General features: G+C 38.4%; 1 protein-coding gene across 7 annotated transcripts in view; it reads right to left on the reverse strand.

Annotated features, from left to right (window-relative positions):
* Window positions 1-379: 379 nt before the first annotated feature.
* Window positions 380-20,337, reverse strand: part of ZNF721 (zinc finger protein 721) — a 58,217-nt gene continuing 38,259 nt past the window's right edge. For 5 of the 7 annotated variants that reach the window (XM_063704898.1, XM_063704899.1, XM_063704895.1 and 2 more), the window contains one exon: window positions 380-4,909. In XM_063704898.1, coding sequence (XP_063560968.1) covers window positions 2,088-4,909 — 2,822 coding nt within the window. In that variant the 3' untranslated portion in view covers window positions 380-2,087. Of the gene's footprint in view, window positions 4,910-6,816; window positions 8,868-10,324; window positions 10,347-20,337 lie in introns of those variants that run through there. The other 2 variants (XM_031010063.2, XM_063704905.1) reach the window with 2 other exon arrangements.

Consider the following 20,337-nt stretch of genomic DNA (forward strand, 5'->3'; position numbering starts at 1 on the left):
TAAAATGACCTGTAGTTAAAAATTAAAGTGTGTAACTGGATTGTGTGTAATACAAAGGATAAATGCTTGAGGTGATAACTCATTTACTGTAGTGTGATTATTACATACTGTATGCCTGTATCAAAATAACCCACATATACCATAAATATATACACATACTATGTACTCACAAAACCTTTTGAAAAATTTCAATAAGAATAAAAATGTAACATGCAAACAATATTCTTCAATTTATTTGCTGTTGAAAGCCACTAAAAAAGACTAGAGATATCATATTACCAGATAGTACATTGTTACCATCTTTAATGTACACCCTTGAGTAAGGTTGGATAGGTGAAAGTTGGTGGCATAATAAAACACTTCATTCACGGCACAAAAATTTTAACACAATAACAATTTTTATTTCAAAAATTAAGTTCACACATTATCTTAAGAGAATTTTTAAATTTACTGCATTTTATTGCACTTATTACATAAATATACAGTTGGCAAAACAATTTAGTACTAAAATTCAGATTCTCTCTCAGTATAACGCAAAGTATTACTCTGAACACCTACTTCAGGTATCACTCAGTAAGTCAACCACTAAAAGCCTCTCTGCTCAGATTTTCCTGGTGCATCTTTTATTTCTCTTCTCTTTCATGTAGAAGTCTATGAATAATGCCCACCTAATGCAAAGGAATTTCTCATATCTCTGATGCAGCAACAATTCATCACATGCTTTCACATAAATGAGAATGTTGAAATAGTATAATTTTAGAGTTGAATTATTTGCTTTTGAAAAAAATTTTTACTTTTTTCAAGTGAAAAAATATATTTTGAATATATCTCTTCAAAAACCTACTTTTCAACTTATATAAAAAGAAATTTTCTAACAGGTTCAACTTTTGTTATACTTAATACTCTGATTTATTTCAAAGTCTGAAGTGTTAGTTCCTTAGTTCTTTCTACTGTAAATCCTCTGATGTTTACATAGTCTTAATTTTAGCCTAAATATTTCTTCACATTTACTGCATCTACAAATTATATTCTAGTAAAAATTCTCTGGTGTTTCTTTTCTTTTTTTCTTGTTTTGAGACAGAGTTTCACTCTTGTTACCCAGGCTGGAGTGCAATGGCACGATCTCGGCTCACCGCAACCTCCACCTCCTGGGTTCAAGCCATTCTCCTGTCTCAGCCTCCTGAGTAGCTGGGATTACAGCCATGCACCACTATGTCCTGCTAATTTTTGTATTTTTAGTACAGACGAGGTTTCTCCATATTGGTCAGGCTGTCCTTGAACTCCCGACCTCAGGTGATCCACCCTCCTTGGCCTCCCAAAGTGTTGGGATTACAGGCGTGAGCCACTGCGCCTGGCCTCTGGTTTCTTAACCTGCAGTTTCTGAACAGAGGTTTTTCCACATTTATTACATTTGTAGGATTTCTCTCGAATATAAATTCTCTGATGTTGAACAAAGTTTAAGCAACTGCTTCAGAGTTTTCCTCTAGTACAAAATGCATATAGTAAGTTCTGGGATACAAGTACAGGTACTAGAGCCCTCTTTATCTTTGTATTCTCTGTCTTAAGACTATTCTTCACTTTAATGGCCTATATTTTCTAAAAGGTCTTTCAACAGAAATTGCATTTATAATGCTTTTATTAACTATAAATTTCAAGTAGACATTAATAGCTTTTGTATATTTTTATGTTTGTACAGGTAGTCTCACATATAAATACTATCGTGCAAAAATACTAAGCATTGGTTACAAGTTTTGCCACATTTTTTGTATTTCCAGGTGTTTTCTTCAGTAGGAATTACACTAAGAAGTGACTAGAATTGGAAGTCTTTGCCACATTTTTAATTTTAATTTGGCTTCTCATCAATATAATTACTCTTATGTCTACAACAGATTGAGGTGTGATTAAAAGCTTTCTCACATTTTTCACATTTTAGAGTTTCTCTCCATTATGAATTATCTTATGATTAGAAAGGATTGAGGAGCATTGAAAGACTGCGACATTCTTCACCTTTGTAAGATATTCCCCCGGTAGGAGTTCTCTTATGTTTAAGAATGCTGGAGTATGACTTAAAGGCTTTGCCACATTCTTTACACTTGTATGGTTTTATCTCCAGTATGAATTTTCTTATGTGCATAAAGATTTGCAGACTGTCTAAAGGTTTTGCCACAGTCTCCACACGTGTAGGGTTTCTCTCCAGTATGAATTTTCTTATGCGCATAAAGATTTGCAGACTGTCTAAAGGTTTTGCCACATTCTCCACATGTGTAGGGTTTCTCTCCAGTATGAATTCTCCTATGTACATAAAGGATTGCGGACTGTCTAAAGGCTTTGCCACATTCTTCACACGTGTAGGGTTTCTCTCCAGTATGAATTCTCTTATGTTTAGTAAGGGTTGTGGAACTAGTAAACGCTTTACCACATTCTAAACATTTAAAGGGTTTCTCGCCAGTATGAATCCTCTTATGTTTAGCAAAGCTTGAGGATGAGGTAATGACTTTGCCACATTCCTTACATTTGTAGGGTTTCTTTCCAGTATGAATTTTCTCATGTCTATTCAGGTGTGAGGATTGTTTAAACACTTTCCCACATTCTTTACATTTGTAGAGTTTATCTCCAGTATGAATTTTCTTATATTCATTCAGGTTTGTGGACCATCCAAAGGCTCCGCCACGATCTTCACATTTGTAGGGTTTCTCCCTAGTGTGAACTCTCCTATGTGTAGTAAGGTTTCTTGACCTACTAAAGGCTTTGCCACACTCTTCACATTTGTAAGGTTTCTCTCCAGTATGAATTTTCTTGTGTTGATTCAGGGCTATGGACCATCCAAAGGCTTTGCCACACTCTTCACATTTGTAACTTTTCTCTCCAGTAAGAATTTTCGTGTGTTGATTCAGGTCTGTTGATGGGGCAAAGGCTTTGCCACACTCTTCACATTTGTAAGGTTTCTCCCCAGTGTAAATTTTCTTCTGTTGACTCAGGTCCGTGTACCATACAAAGTCTTTGCCACACTCTTCACATTTGTAAGGTTTCTCCCCAGTGTAAATTTTCTTCTGTTGACTCAGGTCCGTGTACCATACAAAGTCTTTGCCACACTCTTCACATTTGTAAGGTTTCTCTCCAGTATGAATTTTCTTGTGTTGATTCAGGTCTGTGTACCGTCCAAAGGCTTTGCCACACTCTTCACATTTGTAAGGTTTCTCTCCAGTATGAATTCTCCTATGTACATAAAGGTTTGCAGACTGTCTAAAGGTTTTGCCACATTCTTCACATGTGTAGGGTTTCTCTCCAGTATGAATTCTCCTATGTACATAAAGGATTGCGGACTGTCTAAAGGCTTTGCCACATACTTCACATGTGTAGGGTTTCTCTCCAGTATGAATTCTCCTATGTTTAGTAAGGGTTGTGGAACTAGTAAACGCTTTACCACATTCTAAACATTCAAAGGGTTTCTCGCCAGTATGAATCCTCTTATGTTTAGCAAAGCTTGAGGATGAGGTAATGACTTTGCCACATTGCTTACATTTGTAGGGTTTCTTTCCAGTATGAATTTTCTCATGTTTATTCAGGTGCAAGGAATGTATAAAGGCTTTCCCACATTCTTTACATTTGTAGGGTTTATCTCCAGTATGAATTTTCTTATATTCATTCAGGTTTGTGGACAATCCAAAGGCTCTGCCACGATCTTCACATGTGTAGGGTTTCTCTCTGGTGTGAATTCTCTTATGTGCAGTAAGGTTTGTTGAACTATTAAAGGCTTTGCCACACTCTTCACATTTGTAAGGTTTCTCTCCAGTATGAATTTTCTTGTGTTGATTCAGGGCTGTGTACCGTCCAAAGGCTTTGCCACAGTCTTCACATTTGTAAGGTTTCTCTCCAGTATGAATTCTCCTATGTACGTAAAGGTTTGCGGACTGTCTAAAGGTTTTGCCACATTCTTCACATGTGTAGGGTTTCTCTCCAGTATGAATTCTCCTATGTACATAAAGGTTTGCGGACTGTCTAAAGGCTTTGCCACATACTTCACATGTGTAGGGTTTCTCTCCAGTATGAATTCTCCTATGTTTAGTAAGGGTTGTGGAAATATTAAAGGCTTTACCACATTCTAAACATTTAAAGGGTTTCTCGCCAGTATGAATCCTCTTATGTTTAGCAAAGCTTGAGGATGAGGAAATGACTTTGCCACATTCCTTACATTTGTAGGGTTTCTCTCCAGTATGAATTTTCTCATGTTTATTCAGGTGTGAGGAATGTATAAAGGCTTTCCCACATTCTTTACATTTGTAGGGTTTATCTCCAGTATGAATTTTCTTATATTCATTCAGGTTTGTGGACCATCCAAAGGCTCTGTCACGATCTTCACCTGTGTAGGCTTTCTCTCTGTTGTGAATTCTCTTATGTGCAGTAAGGTTTGTTGACCTATTAAAGGTTTTGCCACATTCTTCACATTTGTAAGGTTTCTCTCCAGTATGAATTTTCTTGTGTTGATGCAGGTCTGTGTACCATCCAAAGTCTTTGCCACGTTCTTCACAAGTGTAGGGTTTCTCTCTAGCATGAATTCCTTTATGTTGAGTTAGGTCTGAGAACTTCTGAAATGACTTGCCACATTCGTTACATTTAAAGTGTTTCTCTCCAGTACGTCTTGTCTTATCTTTGTTTGAATTTGCAAATTTACTAAAAACTTTGACACGTGCATTACATTGAAATATTTTGCTCTGAGTATTTGACAAGCATTGATTAATTCCATTATAAACTCCTTTCTGCACTTTACACACATTCATACTTTTACAGCCTTTCCTTAATTGTAAATTATCATGCCCACATTTCTCATATCTTCTCAGTATAAGTTTGTGGAATGAATCTTCTATCCCCTGCACTGGCAAAAAGTCTTGGGTGAAATGAGAACACATAGCTGAAAGAAACAAAAATAACAAATTATCCCAGTTACTAGATTCATATGCATATACTTTACAAATCATAAGATTATACAAAGTACGCTAGTAAGATCACATAACAAAATACCACAAGTCATAACTTCTTCACATATACATGTAACAAACATATGGTGATCAAAATGCCTTTGTGTGAAATCTATAAATGAGTTAATTGTATGCAATCCCTCAGGTAAGCACAATGCCAAGAGCCACATAGAACAGGAAGGAATGTTTGTTCAATTTACCCACCAACAGCTCTTCCTCCCCAATACAGCACTATGCCATTAGAAGAAAACTCTCAACTCCTTTTTCCTTAAAAGAGAAGAAAAATACTGACACACATATCCTTATTTCTGGCTTTTGGGGTCTTTACAAAAACTGATTTCTGCCTCCAATAAAACAGTGCTGAAAGAAATGGTGATACTTTGGAAGAACAACTTGGGTATTCAAAGACAAAATATAAATATTTCAAAAGCAGACTGAAGTGCTGAATACAGGCAACAGGTACAGCAAGTGATGAGAGACTTTTTTTTTTTTTTTTTGAGATGGAGTCTCACTCTGTCGCCCAGGCTGGAGTGCAGTGGCGGGATCTTGGCTCACTGCAAGCTCCACCTCCTGGGTTCATGCCATTCTCCTGCCTCAGCCTCCCCAATAGCTGGGACTACAGGCACCTACCACCATGCCCGGCTAATTTTTGTATTTTTAGTACAGATGGGGTTTCACTATGTTAGCCAGGATGGTCTCAATCTCCTGACCTCGTGATCCGCCTGCCTCAGCCTCCTAAAGTGCTGGGATTACAGGAGTGAGCCACCATGCCCGGCCAATTAGAGACTCTTAACAGGAAACATGAAGAAACCCTTTTAACTAAAAAATAAACACAAAATTCCAGACAAGAGACATCCTTCCAACATGTATGACAGGTTCCCATAATCTCTACCAAAGACAACTGGCTTCAGACTACATCATGACAAAGCAACATAATAAAGATTGTGACAAACAGCTTTTTGTTAATGTTCAAATAACAAGCAAATATTACAATGTATACAAAATATTAGAACACATTATAATGAATGATTTTAAAATTTTCAGAAAACCATAAAAAAAGATGTACTAATTTTTTAAATGTAATCTGAATAATGCTGAATCGGTTAACTGAAAACACATATAACTAAATGTAATCAGAAAAATCAGAACATCAATGAAAACATTAAAAACATTAAAAAAGGAGGTGAAAAATATAAAATAATGACTCAGAAATTTTCAAAAGTTAAAAAAAGGATGTAATAAATGAAGCAGCTCAACAAACTTCAACTAGGATACACACACAGATTTATCGCAAGGCACATATATATACATGAGCAAAGTTTGAAAAATCAAACACAAGAAGGGCATCTTAGGAACTACAGAATAAAAGTGATGTGTCATTTATAAGTGTGGTCTTATAAGATTACCAGTGAATCTGTCAACAAAACTATTTCACACCAGAAGGAACTGCAATATAATTAAGATGCTGGAGAAAAAAAAATTCTACATGGGAATAATATAACCAGCAAAACTGTCCTAAAAATGAAGAAAAAGTAAAGACCTTTCAAGTTAAGCACATGCTGAAAAAGTATATTAGCACAACACCTGTCTTACCAAAAAAATGCTGAAGTGTCTTCCAGTGAAAATAACATAATGCAAGAAAACCAAACATAATCATACAAAAATACGTAACTTTCTGAAAAATATATGCACGTACACAAAGTTCTGTACCACTATCATAATAGTGCAGAAAACATTTTAATTATTCTCTAAAATTTTAAAGTTAAAAGCATAAAAATGATCACAAACTGTTGATCATTATCTGGTAATAATATACCACATAAAAAATATGATTACTGACATCAATAACAAACGAGGACAGATGTAATAAGGAAGTTTTCTTTTTTTTTTTTTTTTGAGACAGAGTCTCACTCTGTCACCCAGACTGGAGTGCAGTGGCACTATCTTGGCTCACTGCAACCTCTGCCTGCCCAGTTCAAGCAATTCTTCTGCCTCAGCCTCCTGAGTAGCTAGAACTACAGGTACACACCACCATGCTCTTCTACTTTTTGTATTTTTAATAGAGACGGGGTTTCATCATACTGGCCAGGCTGGTCTCGAACTCCTGACCTCATTATCTGCCTGCCTCAGCCTCCAAAAGTGCTGGGATTGCAGGCGTGAGCCACCACACTCAACCTCGAATTTTCTTTTTTTTTTTTTTTTTAAGACAGAGTCTCACTCTGTTGCCAGGCTGGAGTGCAGCAGCGCAATCTTGGCTCACTGCAACCTCCCCTCCTGGGTTCAAGCAATTCTCCTGCCTCAGCCTCCCAAGTAGCTGGGACTACAGGCGCGCCACCACGCCCAGCAAATTTTTGCATTTCTGGTGAAGATGGGGTTTCAACATGTTGACCAGGATGGTCTCGATCTTTTTTCGTAATCCGCCTGCCTCAGCCTCCCAAATTGCTGGGATTACACACGTGAGTCACTGCGCCTGGCTGAGGAAGAATTTTTCAAATGCAACTCGTTTTTACCAGTTTAAAATATATTATTTTGCAGGGCACGGTGGCTCACACCTGTAATCCCAGCACTTTGGGAGGCCGAGGCGGGTGGATCACAAGGTCAGGAGATTGAGACCATCCTAGCTAACATGGATAAACCCCGTCTCTACTAAAAATACAAAAAGATCTAGCCAGGTGTGGTGGCAGGCACCGTACTCCCAGCTACTGGGGAGGCTGAGGAAGGAGAATGGCATGAACCCAGGAGGCAGAGCTTGCAGTGAGCCGAGATCATGCCACTGCACTCCATCCTGGGTGACTAAGCAAGACTCCGTCTCAAAATAAATAAATAAAATAAAACAAAAAATATATTATTTTAAGAAATTTTATGTACTTCCCAAGATACCAGAAAAAAGTATCTCTATAGATACGCCAAAAAATAAGAAGTAAAGGTGTATCAGTACAAAAATCAAAAAGACACTAAGGAAGACAGAAAAAGAAAATAAGGGGCAAAAATGAAATAATCCAGCAAAAAAATCAATAAAATGTGTAAGTCTATTTCAGCAAATTATTCAAATATTTATGAAGTTTCCATTTGAAATACATGCACCAAATGAAGGGATTGATTGCAAAAATTAACATGATCCAGCTTGCTTTTCTACAGGAGTCACTTCAGATGTAATAATTAAAAAAGACTGAAAAAGGAAAGAAGACATTTGATGCAAATAACCAAATTATATAATACAAAGTACATCTTAAGTCAAAACTGTCCTATTTCATAAAATATACTTTAACTAAAAGTTCATAAGAAAGGCCATTAAACAATAATAATAACGTTCCTTTACTGGGAACTCACGACAAATGTGTGTATACATATGTTAATGTGTCTGTCTGTGTGTGTCCCACATTGAGTTCCAAATATACAAAGCCAATACTGACAGAATTAAAGCAAGACAAAAAAAGCAATATAATTATACTAGGATATTTAAATACCCCAATTTCTGTAAAGAATAATGAAACAAGATAAAATATTCATAAGGAAACAGGAGACTTGAAAGCAGTATTAAACAATTATGCCTAACAGAATTGTAAAGAACACTGCTCAACGAGAATACACACCTTCCTGAATAGCTCATACAATATTCTCCTTGATAAACTACATATTAGGGCACAAAAAAAGTCTTAACAGAAGTTTTTAAAATTCAAATTTTACAGATTTCTTTTAATGACCAAACTGGAATGAATGTAGAATAAAAGAAAGAAAACTATAAACCCCGTCTCTACTAAAAATACAAAAAATTAGCCAGGCATGGTGGTGGGTGACTGTAGTCCCAGCTACTGGACAGGCTGAGGGAGGAGAATGGCGTGAATCTGGGAGGTGGAGCTTGCAGTAAGCTGAGATCCCGCCACTGCACTCCAGCCTGGGTGACAGAGCAGGAATCCGTATCCCCAAAAAAAAAAAAAAAAAAAAAAATTACATACTTATAGAAATTAAACAATACAAACTAAAGATTGAAATAATAAAGATATCTAGACTGCTCAATGTAATCTACAGATTAAATGCAATCCCTGTCAAATTTGTAATTAAATTATTGTAGTAATAGAAACAGCAAGCCCCATATTATATCAAATTAAGAAACAGTGAAGTACCCAACAATCTTCAAAAAGAGAAGCAATCTCAGAGGCTTCACAGCTCCTGATTTCAAAACACATACAAAGCTAAAGAAATAAAATAATTTGGGATAGATATAAAGCTGAACAGCTAGATCAATAAAATCTGCCAAAAATACAAACTCACATACGGTCACATGAAGAGTTTTAGACACTCATAATTACTGCAGCATTGTTACTGAAAGCAAATAAATGCAACACAGATTTCTCTCACCAAACTGATAAATTTGAAATATTAAAATGAAATATTACTCAGTTTGTAAAAAGCAAAAATTAAGTACAGTAAAGATAAACCTTGATGACATTAACACAAAATAAGTCACGAAGAGACAGAAACTGTATGAATCAACTTACATCAGATATCTAAAGCGGTCTGACTTTAAAGTAAAAAGCAGAATTGTTTTTGTAAAGGGCCAGAAAATAGAAAAAGTAGGTAGTTGTTTAATGTGTACTGAGTGTTAGCTTTGCAAGATAAACATATTCTAAAGATAGAGTGCATAACAATGTTAATATGACTAAGCTGAATATTTAAAAATATAAGATTGTAAAGTTTACGCATTTTTGAAAACAATTAAAAATAATACCTAAAAGAGATAGAGGTATGACAGTTTTGGAAATTATCTTCAAATCACGAAAGTGTTTCTCCCACACACACAAAGTATAGATTTTCCAATAACATTTTTGTTATTGGAAAAAGACAATATTTTCAATAAATGGTGCTAGGAAAATTATCTACAAGATAATAAAAAAAATAAAACTAGGCTCCTACCTCTTATGATATAAAAAAGTCAATCACAAATAAAGATTTAAATGGGAAACCCAAATAAAGCTATTTGAAGTAAACATACAGGAATGCTTTACCACACAGTACAGAGCAAAGAATCTTAAGACCTCAAAAGCACAGGCAGAAGAAGCAAAAATATGCAAATGGGATTACAACAAAGTAAAAATGCTTTGCATAGCAAAGACAGCAGAGTGAAGAGAGAATCTACAGAATGAAGGAAAATATTTGCAAAATATACATATGACAAAAGATAAATTTACAGAATATATAACAAACTTAACAAAAATACCACAATTTGAATATAGGTAAGAGACTTTAAGAGACCTTTTTCAAAAGAAATACAAATAGCCAAAAAGTACATGCAAAGATGCTCAACATCACTAATTGTCAGAGAAATGCAAATCAAAATCACAAGATACCACTTCACTCCAATTAGAATGACTGTAATTAGAAAGACAAAAATATGTTAGTGAGAATGAATAGAAAAGGAAACACATACAGTCGGTAAAATTGTAAGTTAGTAGAGCCATTATAGAAAAAAATAAGTATCACAGGATAACATATGTTTAAACCATCAACAAATGGTATTTTAACACTGTTTCTTTGACTCCTTGCCTACACAAATAAACTGTGGACGACCACACACACACAGAAAAAATAATTGAAATTGCTGGATCACATGTTCTATTTTTAATTTTTTAATTAAATGGGATTGCTGGAACATATGTAAGTTCTATTTTCATTGCAGCTAAACAAAATCAGTATGTCAAAGAGAAATCTACACTCCCATGTTTATTACAGCACTGTTTACAATGGCCAAGATATGGAATCAATCCAAGTGTCCAGAACTTGGATGAATAAAGAAAATGTAGTATATATACACAATAAAATACTATGCATCTACAATACAGAATACAATTTTGATATTTGCCAAAACACAGATGAATGTGGAGGCCATTATGTGAAGTGAAATAAAACAGATACACTGAGACAAATACCACATGATCTTACACATATGTGAAATCTAATATAAACATTTATGATGAAGGCTTTATGCAACTAGTCTCGGCAATCAGTTTTTGAATATAACATCAAAGGCTCAGGAAAAAAAATATGCACATACACATGGTACCACATCACTGTATAAAAAATAACTGAAAAATATTCAAGGCAGGGCTTTAATTACATGCTTACACATCTATTTAAAATATCCCAAAAAAGCCAGGCGTGGTGGCTCATGCCTGTAATCCCAGCACTTTGGGAGGCTGAGGCAGGCACATCATGACGTCAGGAGATCGAGACCATCCTGGCTAACACGGTGAAACCCCATCTCTACTAAAAATATAAAAAATTAGATGGGCATGGTGGCAGGTGCCTGTAGTCCCAACTACTTGGGAGGCTGAGGAAGGAGAATGGCGTGAACCCAGGAGGCGGAGCTTGCAGTGAGCCGAGATTGCACCACTGAACTCCAGCCTGGGCGACAGAGCGAGACTCTGTCTCCAAAAAAAAAAAAAAATACATATATATATATATATATATATATATATATATATATATATATACATATATATATCCCAAAAATATTCAAGGCAGGGCTTTAAATACATGTTTACACACGCATGTTCATTATTATTTACAAAAGACAATTCCTGGAAACACAAATGTCCCTTTAGAGATAAACATCAGATTTTTAAAATGTGACATATACATACAATATTTTATTTTAAAACAAAGATATTCTGACACATCTCTGTGGAGAAAAAGTTAAATATTACATTTGAACTCAATTGAACATGGACACAAACAATGGTCATCAAGTCCCCGAACAGGTTGTGTGAGCCCCTTGCCGTCTTCAGCCAGCACTGTTTTTGAAGAAATCTCTATTTCAATCTATTCCTATACGTTAGTTATTGAAAAAGAACAGACAATCACAAAAACAAGTTGACCATTTTGTGTTCCTTGAGCCCAGTTCACGAAATGCCCTAGTGATGGGACCTCGTGCCAAACAACTCATTACAAAAATAGCTAGGGTCTCATAGCATGACGAAGCTTCATGAGACCCCTCCTTGTCTGTGCACGGATGGTGGCTGACTCTGGAGCCCAGGCTGTTGCTTCCCAGTCTGGTGGTGAATTCTCCATAGTCTGGTGAATGTAAATATATATACCCTTTCTCCCTTCTCCCCTTCCCACTGCAATTTGGTTATTACATTTGCTTATTTTATTCTTATTCTGCATTGCTATTTACGTGAAATAAAGGTTGTTTATCCTTAAAGGTATTATGTGTGTGTCTTCTCCCCTAACGCATTTCCTGCACAGAACATTTTGGGTGTCAGGAACAGGATCCAAAAGCGAAAACGTGCCATTTTTCAGCCACGAGGACTGGGCTGGGAGGTTGGGGGCTTCCCATATCGTGGGATGGGAACTCCCCTAGTTCTCTCCCTTGGCCATTGAGTGGTCCAAGGGAACTGGCCTTTTTGAAAATTGGGAATCTAAATTAGTGCATTTTGAACCGTTGGCTGTCTGTGAGGTGCTGCAGGGAATCCCAGTTGGTAAAGGGAATGCTGAGGTAATTTCCTGGTGTAGATGGTGCTTGCTTACTGCTTGTAAGTTAATGTGTCAAGATAGGGACTGGTTGCTACACGAGAAATGTAAGCTGGAAAAAAAATGCTAATCTGACATCCTGACTGGCCCTGGCCAGGCCTGTGTCTTGACTGACCAGGCTCAAAGCTATCAGCCTATTGCTGAAAAAAGCAACTGTCCAAATAGCCGGTCAGGGTAAAACTGAAGAACTAGTTGGCTGGGGCTTGGAGCAGGTAAAAACCCAGCTCCTATCTCAAGGATGGGAAATTAACCCTAGGAAAATCCAAGAACCTGCAAAAACTGTAAAATTCCTTGGCATCCTCTGAAATACACAGTAATAGTCCATTTTACAAAAGGCTAAGGCTAAAATACTAGAATTTGCAACCCCTACCACTAAAAAGGAGGCCCAGAAATTTATTGGCTTGTTTGGATTGTGGAGACATCATATGCCCCACATGGGTAACATTTTACAACCTCTGCATGCAGTCACTAGAAAACGCTATGACTTTCACTGGGGACAGAAAGAGAGCCGTGGCTTTTCAACAAGCTGAACAAGCAGTGCAACTGACCCCGGATCTATGGCCCATACTAAACAGGCCAGTAGAACTGCAAGTAGCTGTCCTAGATCAACATGCTAATTGGAGTCTTAGGCAGAAACAAGGTGGGAAGAGGGTACCTTTGGGGTTTTGGACCCAGAAACTGCCATAGGCTGGCAAAGCTTATACCCCTTCCAAGAAGCAATTGTTAGCTTTTTATTGGGTTTTGCTGGAAACAGAGGACCTCTGCTTCAACCATGAGGTCTTTATGAGGCCTGAAATTCCTATTATGACTTGGGTCATGAGTTTCCCCAATACTCACCAGATAGGGCACACTCAAGAAAGCAGCATTATAAAATGGAAATGGTATACACAAGATAGGGCTAAGCCAGGACCAAAGGGGATACTGCTTTTGCATAAGGATGTACAAAACTTGCCAGCTCAGAAAACCACTGAGCAAGCCCTTCAGATAGGGAAGGAAACCTCCCCCATCCAATGGGACAAATCCTTTAAAAAACTAAGCCCAGAGGACCAGAAACATGCCTGGTTTACTAATGGACCACCAAATACACTGGTGGCACTAGACGCTAGAAGGCCACGGCTTACAGTCCTGTTAGAAAACATAAGCATTTCTGATGAAGGAAAAGGGAAGCAGCTAGCTGCTTGAACCAGTAACGGTCCTCTGAGCTATTTAGGAGGAGGCCAGAGGGATTTGTCAGTTGTATACCAACTCTTGGTCAGTAGCAGATGGTCTTACTATCTGGTTGCCCCAATGGCAACGAAACAAATGGTTAATTGGGAATAAAGAGGTTTGGGGAAAAAAATACTGGGAAGATACCTGAATCCTGGCACACGCCACCATTATCACTGTTCTCCATGTTGATGCTCATGCATCTCTGTTTTCTCTTGACAGACTATTTAATCAGCTGGCAGATCAACAGGCCAAAATTTCCATGACAACTGCAAACTTGAATGTGGATGAATGGATTACATGTTCAAGCCTTGTAATGAGAGGCATTATAATGGAATAACCTATCTACTAATGGTCAGCATATGTGTCTTTGTGTCTGAGGCCAAGGATAAATTCATCAACTGGGTAGCCACCACTATAGAAGAAGCCAACCACAATCAATGTCGGCTATGCGTCCAGCTGCCAGAGGCCGCCAGGAATGAGCTGCCTTGAAGAATCGTCCATGACAACATTTCTGAATGGCTATGTCACTATCAATGGGGCCACAACAACAACACTTGCAATCCAACCTGGACTTCCTATGACCAAATCAAGCAATCTATTTATGCCCAAGTCAGGTGAAAGGTGAACTCCACCCTCACCGTGCATCAAAAGCCTTGGTATCCTGCCCAATATGCCTGGAACGGTATATATTGGGAACCTGCTGTGCTGGTGGCCGGATTCCATATAGCCCCCCCGACCCGCCACTTTGTCTGGAGGCCTTAAATAGCTCCTCTAATGTTACTCTGGGTTTCTCCCACCAGACAACTGTCAACACATACTCCAAATCAATACAAATGCGCTGGACTCCCTGGTGGTGATAGCCTACTACAGTATTCTCCCCTGCTGCTGGTACAATCCTGCTTCAGCAGCAAATTAAAATATTAAGCTTACATGTAGACAAAGCTCTTAATGATAGTAGCACTGGACTTATGTTGTTGTCAGAGGAATTTGCTCAGCTGTGTACTGTTGTGTTGCAAAACTGAATGGCATTAGATATGCTTACCACAGCCCAAGGAGGGGTTTGAGCCTTACTGCATACTGAATGTTACGTGTATATCCCTGACAATTCTCACAATCACTCTCCTTGCAAAGCCATGGTGGGTGTGGTTTTTATTAACTCTGCTTTTAGTTCTCCTGTGCTTACCTGTATCTGTAATCTATATCAACTATGCCTTCCCCATGTATCTGTAAGGGTATTTTCCTACAATTGAGGATCAAACTGAGGCTGAATGTGGAGGAAAAGTTAAATATTAAATTTGAACTCAATTGAACATAGACACAAACAATGGTCACCAAATCCCGGAATGGGCTGTGTGAGCCCCTTGACACGTTCATCCAGTGCCGTTTTGGAGAAATCTCTATTTCAATCTATTCCTATATGTTAGTTATTGAAAAACAATAGACAATTGCAAAAACAAGTTGATCTTTTTGTGTTCCTTGAGCTCAGGTGCAAAAGCCCCTCGTGACTGGGCCTCACACCAAACAACTCACTACAAAAAGAGCTAGGGTCCCACACTGCACCAAAGCTTCACAAGACCTCTCCTCATCTGTGCACGGATGAATGGTGGACTCTAGAGCCCAGGCTGTTTTGCTTCCCGGTCTGGTGGTGAATCCTCCATAGTCTGGTGAATGTAAATATATGTATCTCTTTTCCCTTCTCCCCTTCCCACTGCAATCTGCTTATTATGTCATTTGCTTATATACCTACATTGCCATTTACATGGGATAAAGGTTGTTTACCCTTAAAGATATTGTGTGTGTGTCTTTCCTTCTCCATTCACCCCGCAGCACACAACAATCTTACAAAAACAAAAGCCTGAGGCCAGTTGTCCTGGCTCACACCTGTAATCCTAGCACTTTGGGAGGCCGAGGCGGGCGGATCAGCTGAGGTCAAGCGATCGAGACCATCCTGGCCAACACGGTGAAACCCTGTCTCTACTAAAAATACAAAATTAGCTGGGCATGGTAGTGCACACCTGTGGTCCCAGCTACTTAGGAGGCTGAGGCAGGAGAATCGTTTGAATCTGGGAGGCAGAGGTTGCAGTAAACCGAGATCGTGCCACTGCGCTCTAGCCTGGCAACAGAGCAAGACTCCATCTCAAAACAACCAACCAACCAACCAAAAACAAAGCCTAAGAACATTATGTGAAGACAGTAAAAAAAAAAAAAAAAAGAAAAGAAAATATTACACCAATGACAATATAAAAATCAGTCAAAATTACAGAAACAGTAAAATGGTGTTCTTCAGGAGCTGAAGAAAAAGAAAAAAATGGCAGTTTATAGTTCATAGAGTATTAAACTTTACTTTTGTAAGACAAAATGTAGAGATCCATTTCAAAATAATGTAAATGTACTTAACTCCACTAGACTGTACACTTGAAAACCTTTAGGCAATTTTATGTTTTTCATCACAACTAAATATTTACATCTACCTAAAAAGGTTCCATTTTTCAAAAATCACCTTCGAATAACAAGTGTTTCTCTCACAAAACATAATCAAACAATAAATAGGTGGAATATTCCACTGTTTCTTTGGCTACTCACCTACAAAAGAAAACAGTGATGATCACCAAAAAAATTTTTATTTATCTATCTATTTATTTATTTATTGAAATGGAGTCTCGCTCTGTCACCCAGGCTGGAGTGCAGTGGCACAATGTCGGCTCACTGCAAACTCCGCCTCCCAGGTTCAAGTGATTCTCCTGCCTCAGCCTCCTGAGTAGCTGGGATTACAGGCATGCGCCACCACACCTGGCTAATTTTCTATTTTTAGTAGAGACAGGGTTTCTCCATGTTGGTCAGGCTGGTCTTGAACTCCTGACCTCAGGTGATCCACCCACCTTGGCCTCCCAAAGTGCTGGGATTACAGGCGTGAGCCACCATGCCCGGCCTATCAAAAAAATAATTTATAAATCAGGTAAGGGCAATATTTACAAAGGCAAACACCACATAGATAACTTTTATAGGCAATAGAAATCTCTGAATTATACATATATTTTAAATTACTTCGAGTAAAACCCAATGATTTTTATTTGAATTAAACACCACATGGTCATAAAAGGTACAGAGTTGAAAATTACCATACAAATATGAAGATTAAAAATAGGCCAGGCACAGTGGCTCATGCCTGTAATCCCAACACTTTGGGAGGCCAATGTGGGCGGATCATGAGGTCAAGAGATCGAAACCATTCTGGCTAACATGGTGAAACCCTGTCTCTACTAAAAATACAAAAATTAGCTGGGCGTGGTAGCGCACACCTGTAGTACCAGCTACTTGGGAGCCTGAGGCAGAAGAATCACTTGAATCCGGGAGGCGGAGGTTGCAGTGAGCCGAGACTGTGCCACTGCACTCCTGCCTAGCAACAGAGCGAGACTCCATAATTAATAAATTAATTAATAAATAAATGATGGAGGAGAACCTACGTGAAAACACTCCCCAGTAAAATAGAGTTGAAAGAATAAAAAATTCTGATCTATAAAACACTGAATATAATATAGATGTATCATAAAAACAATCCTTTAACTACAGTTTTCAATTCTGACTGTGTACTTAATGAAGATCTGGCATTTTGAATCCTTACATGCAAAGAAAATGCATCTCAATTAAAAAATGCTCTAATAAGAATGAAGCATTTCAATACATTTATTTATTACACAATGAGTAAATGTGAGCATTTTATTTCAGAAATTTTGAATTTGAAATCAGATAAATTTGACATAGAATATATCAGAAACTGAAAACACAGTAAGATGGCAGGAGGTTCTCTACCCACAACTTCTACAGTTATAAAAAAGCAGCAGTTATGTCCTGAAAAAAGGAACTTTATGGGAGCTTTGGAATCCATGTCAAGGGTTGTGAACCCAAGACTGAGGAGGGCTGTATTGAAAAGGCATGCCCTTGCTTGAGTGGCATGCTTGCCCATCACAGTCCCAGCTACAGAATAAAATATGTCCAATTTTCATTGTAGACTTAGCTGTAGACCATTTGGTTTTGTTCCTGCTACTAGCACCATCTGTGAAGACACCTAAACCAAGACACCTATGCCTCAGGTGAAAGGCCTTTAGAAGTTGGTTCTATCTGTGATCTCTGAATTAGCCCAAAATCCACCCTTTGCACATATCAGTCATGGTGTGGAAGAAATCCTGCCCAGGCACCCACAGAGAGAAACATCCATCTGTGCCCCTGGATGTAGGCTTGCCAATATTTATTTATGGTGGATCTTGACATGGCACTATAACCTGATTCCAAGTCCATGCAACCAAAGTCCAGAAGAATTTTTTCCTAACCTGGGACCTGCCAAAAGACACACCTGTATGTGCCCCTGTAGGCATGCTGACTTTATTCCCACTGTGAATCGTGAAGCAGTCCTATAACCAAGCTCTGGTCTCTGTCACCTAGAGTCTGAAAGAAGTCCTGCCAACCCAGAAATCTGGAGGGAGAAATGCCATGAACCCAAAAACAGACCTGAAGACTTTGGTCTCAGCTGTGTATCCTGAAGCAGCCCTATGAATCAGTTCCACACCCTCTTAGCTGTGTCAGTACTGCTCATTTAGGAACCTGTCCAATGACTAGGTTAGAGCATTTCCAAATACCTCGCAAGAGCGACACAGCGGGAGCCACACCTGCTCACATTGATTTGTATCAGCACCTTAATCTGCAGATATAACTGGAGGCTTTTTTCCTCAGTGCCAGTCATATTGATCAACATCTTGAAGAAAGTTCAGTCTTCTCAGAAAATAGATAGAATCCACAACTGTCTGATGCCCAGATAACAGATCTCCCAAGCATGAATTTCACTGCAGACCCAGTAGGACTTATGTGACCTGGATCTGAAACACTTTATTACAATCTCAGTGGAAATCTCATCAGCCCAGAATCCAACAGAAGATATTTACCTCCCCAAACTAGTCTATAATGACTGAAAGAGGTATTTACTCCTTCAGATGCAAGGACATCAAAACAAGGCTTCATGACTTATGAAGGATCAGGCAAACATAACACCACTAAAGGAAACTAAAAATGCTCCAGGAACCACTAACAATAACACACAGATCTAGGCCAGGCGTGGTAGCTCACGCCTGTAATCCCAGCACTTTGGAGGCCAAGGCGGGCATATCACCCAAGGTCAGGAGTTCGAGACCAGCCTGGCCAACATGGCAAGACCCCATCTCTACTAAAAATACAAAAATTAGCAGGGCGTGGTGGCATGTGCCTGTAGTCCCAGCCACCCAGGAGGCTGAGGCAGGAAAATCGCTGGAACCCAGGGGGCAGAGGCTGCAGTGAGCTGAGATTGCGCCACTGCACTCCAGCCTGGGTGACAGAGCAAGACTCCGTCTAAAGAAAAAAAAAACAGATCTAAAAAATGGCTAACAGAAAATGTTCAGGGCAGCCAGAGAGAAAGGTCAGGTTACCCACAAAGGGAAGCCCATCAGACTAACAGCAGATCTCTCTGCAGAAACCCTACAAGCCAGAAGAAAGTGGGGGCCAATATTCAACATTCTTAAAGAAAATAATTTTCAACCCAGAATTTCATATCCAGCCAAACCAAGCTTCATAAGCGAAGGAAAAATAAAATCCTTTACAAACAAGCAAATGCTGAGAGATTTTGTCACCACCAGGCCTGCCTTAGAAGAGCTCTTGAAGGATGGACATATGAAAAAGAAAAACCTGTACCACCCACTGCAAAAACATACCAAACTGTAAAGACCATCGACACTATGAAGAAACTGCACCAACTAATGGGCAAAATAACCAGCTAGCATCATAATGACAGTATCAAATTTACATGTAACAATATTAATCTTAAATGTAAAACGGCTAAATGCCCCAATTAAAAGACACAGACTGGAAAATTAGAGTCAAGACCCATCAGTGTGCTGTATTGAGGAGACCCATCTCATGTGCAAAGACAAACACAGGCTCAAAATAAAGGGAGGGAGGAATATTTACCAAGCAAATGGAAAGCAAAAAAAAAAAGCAGCAGTTGCAATCCTAGTCTCTGATAAAACAGACTTTAAACCAACAAAGATAAAAAACAGAAGGGGTCAGGTGCAGTGGCTCACACCTGTAACTCCCAGCACTTTGAGAAAGACACAACCTGCTAGAATCTCTGGTACACAGCCAAAGCAGTCTTTGGAGGGAAATCTATACCACTAAATGCCCACAAAAGAAAGCAGAAAAGACCTAAAATTGACACCTTATCATCACAATTAAAAGAACTAGAGAAGTAGGTGCAAACAAATTCAAAAGCTAGCAGAAGACAAGAAATAACTAAGATCAGAGCAGAACTGGAGGAAATAGAGACACGAAAGACCCTTTCAAAAAAAAAAAAAAATCAACAAATCCAGGAGGTGGTTTTTTGAAAAGATCAACCAAATAGATAGACCACTAGCAACACTACCAAAGAAGAAAAGAGAGAAGAATCAAATAGACACAATAAAAAATGATAAAGGGGATATCAACACTGATCCCACAGCAACAAACTACCATCAGAGAATACGATAAACAACTCTACGCAAATAAACTAGAAAATCCAGAAGAAATGGATAAATACCTGGACACATACACCCTCCCAAGACTT

The sequence above is a fragment of the Gorilla gorilla genome, chromosome 3 (assembly GCF_029281585.2).
Source record: "Gorilla gorilla gorilla isolate KB3781 chromosome 3, NHGRI_mGorGor1-v2.1_pri, whole genome shotgun sequence".
NCBI classification, from domain to species: Eukaryota; Metazoa; Chordata; class Mammalia; order Primates; family Hominidae; genus Gorilla; species Gorilla gorilla.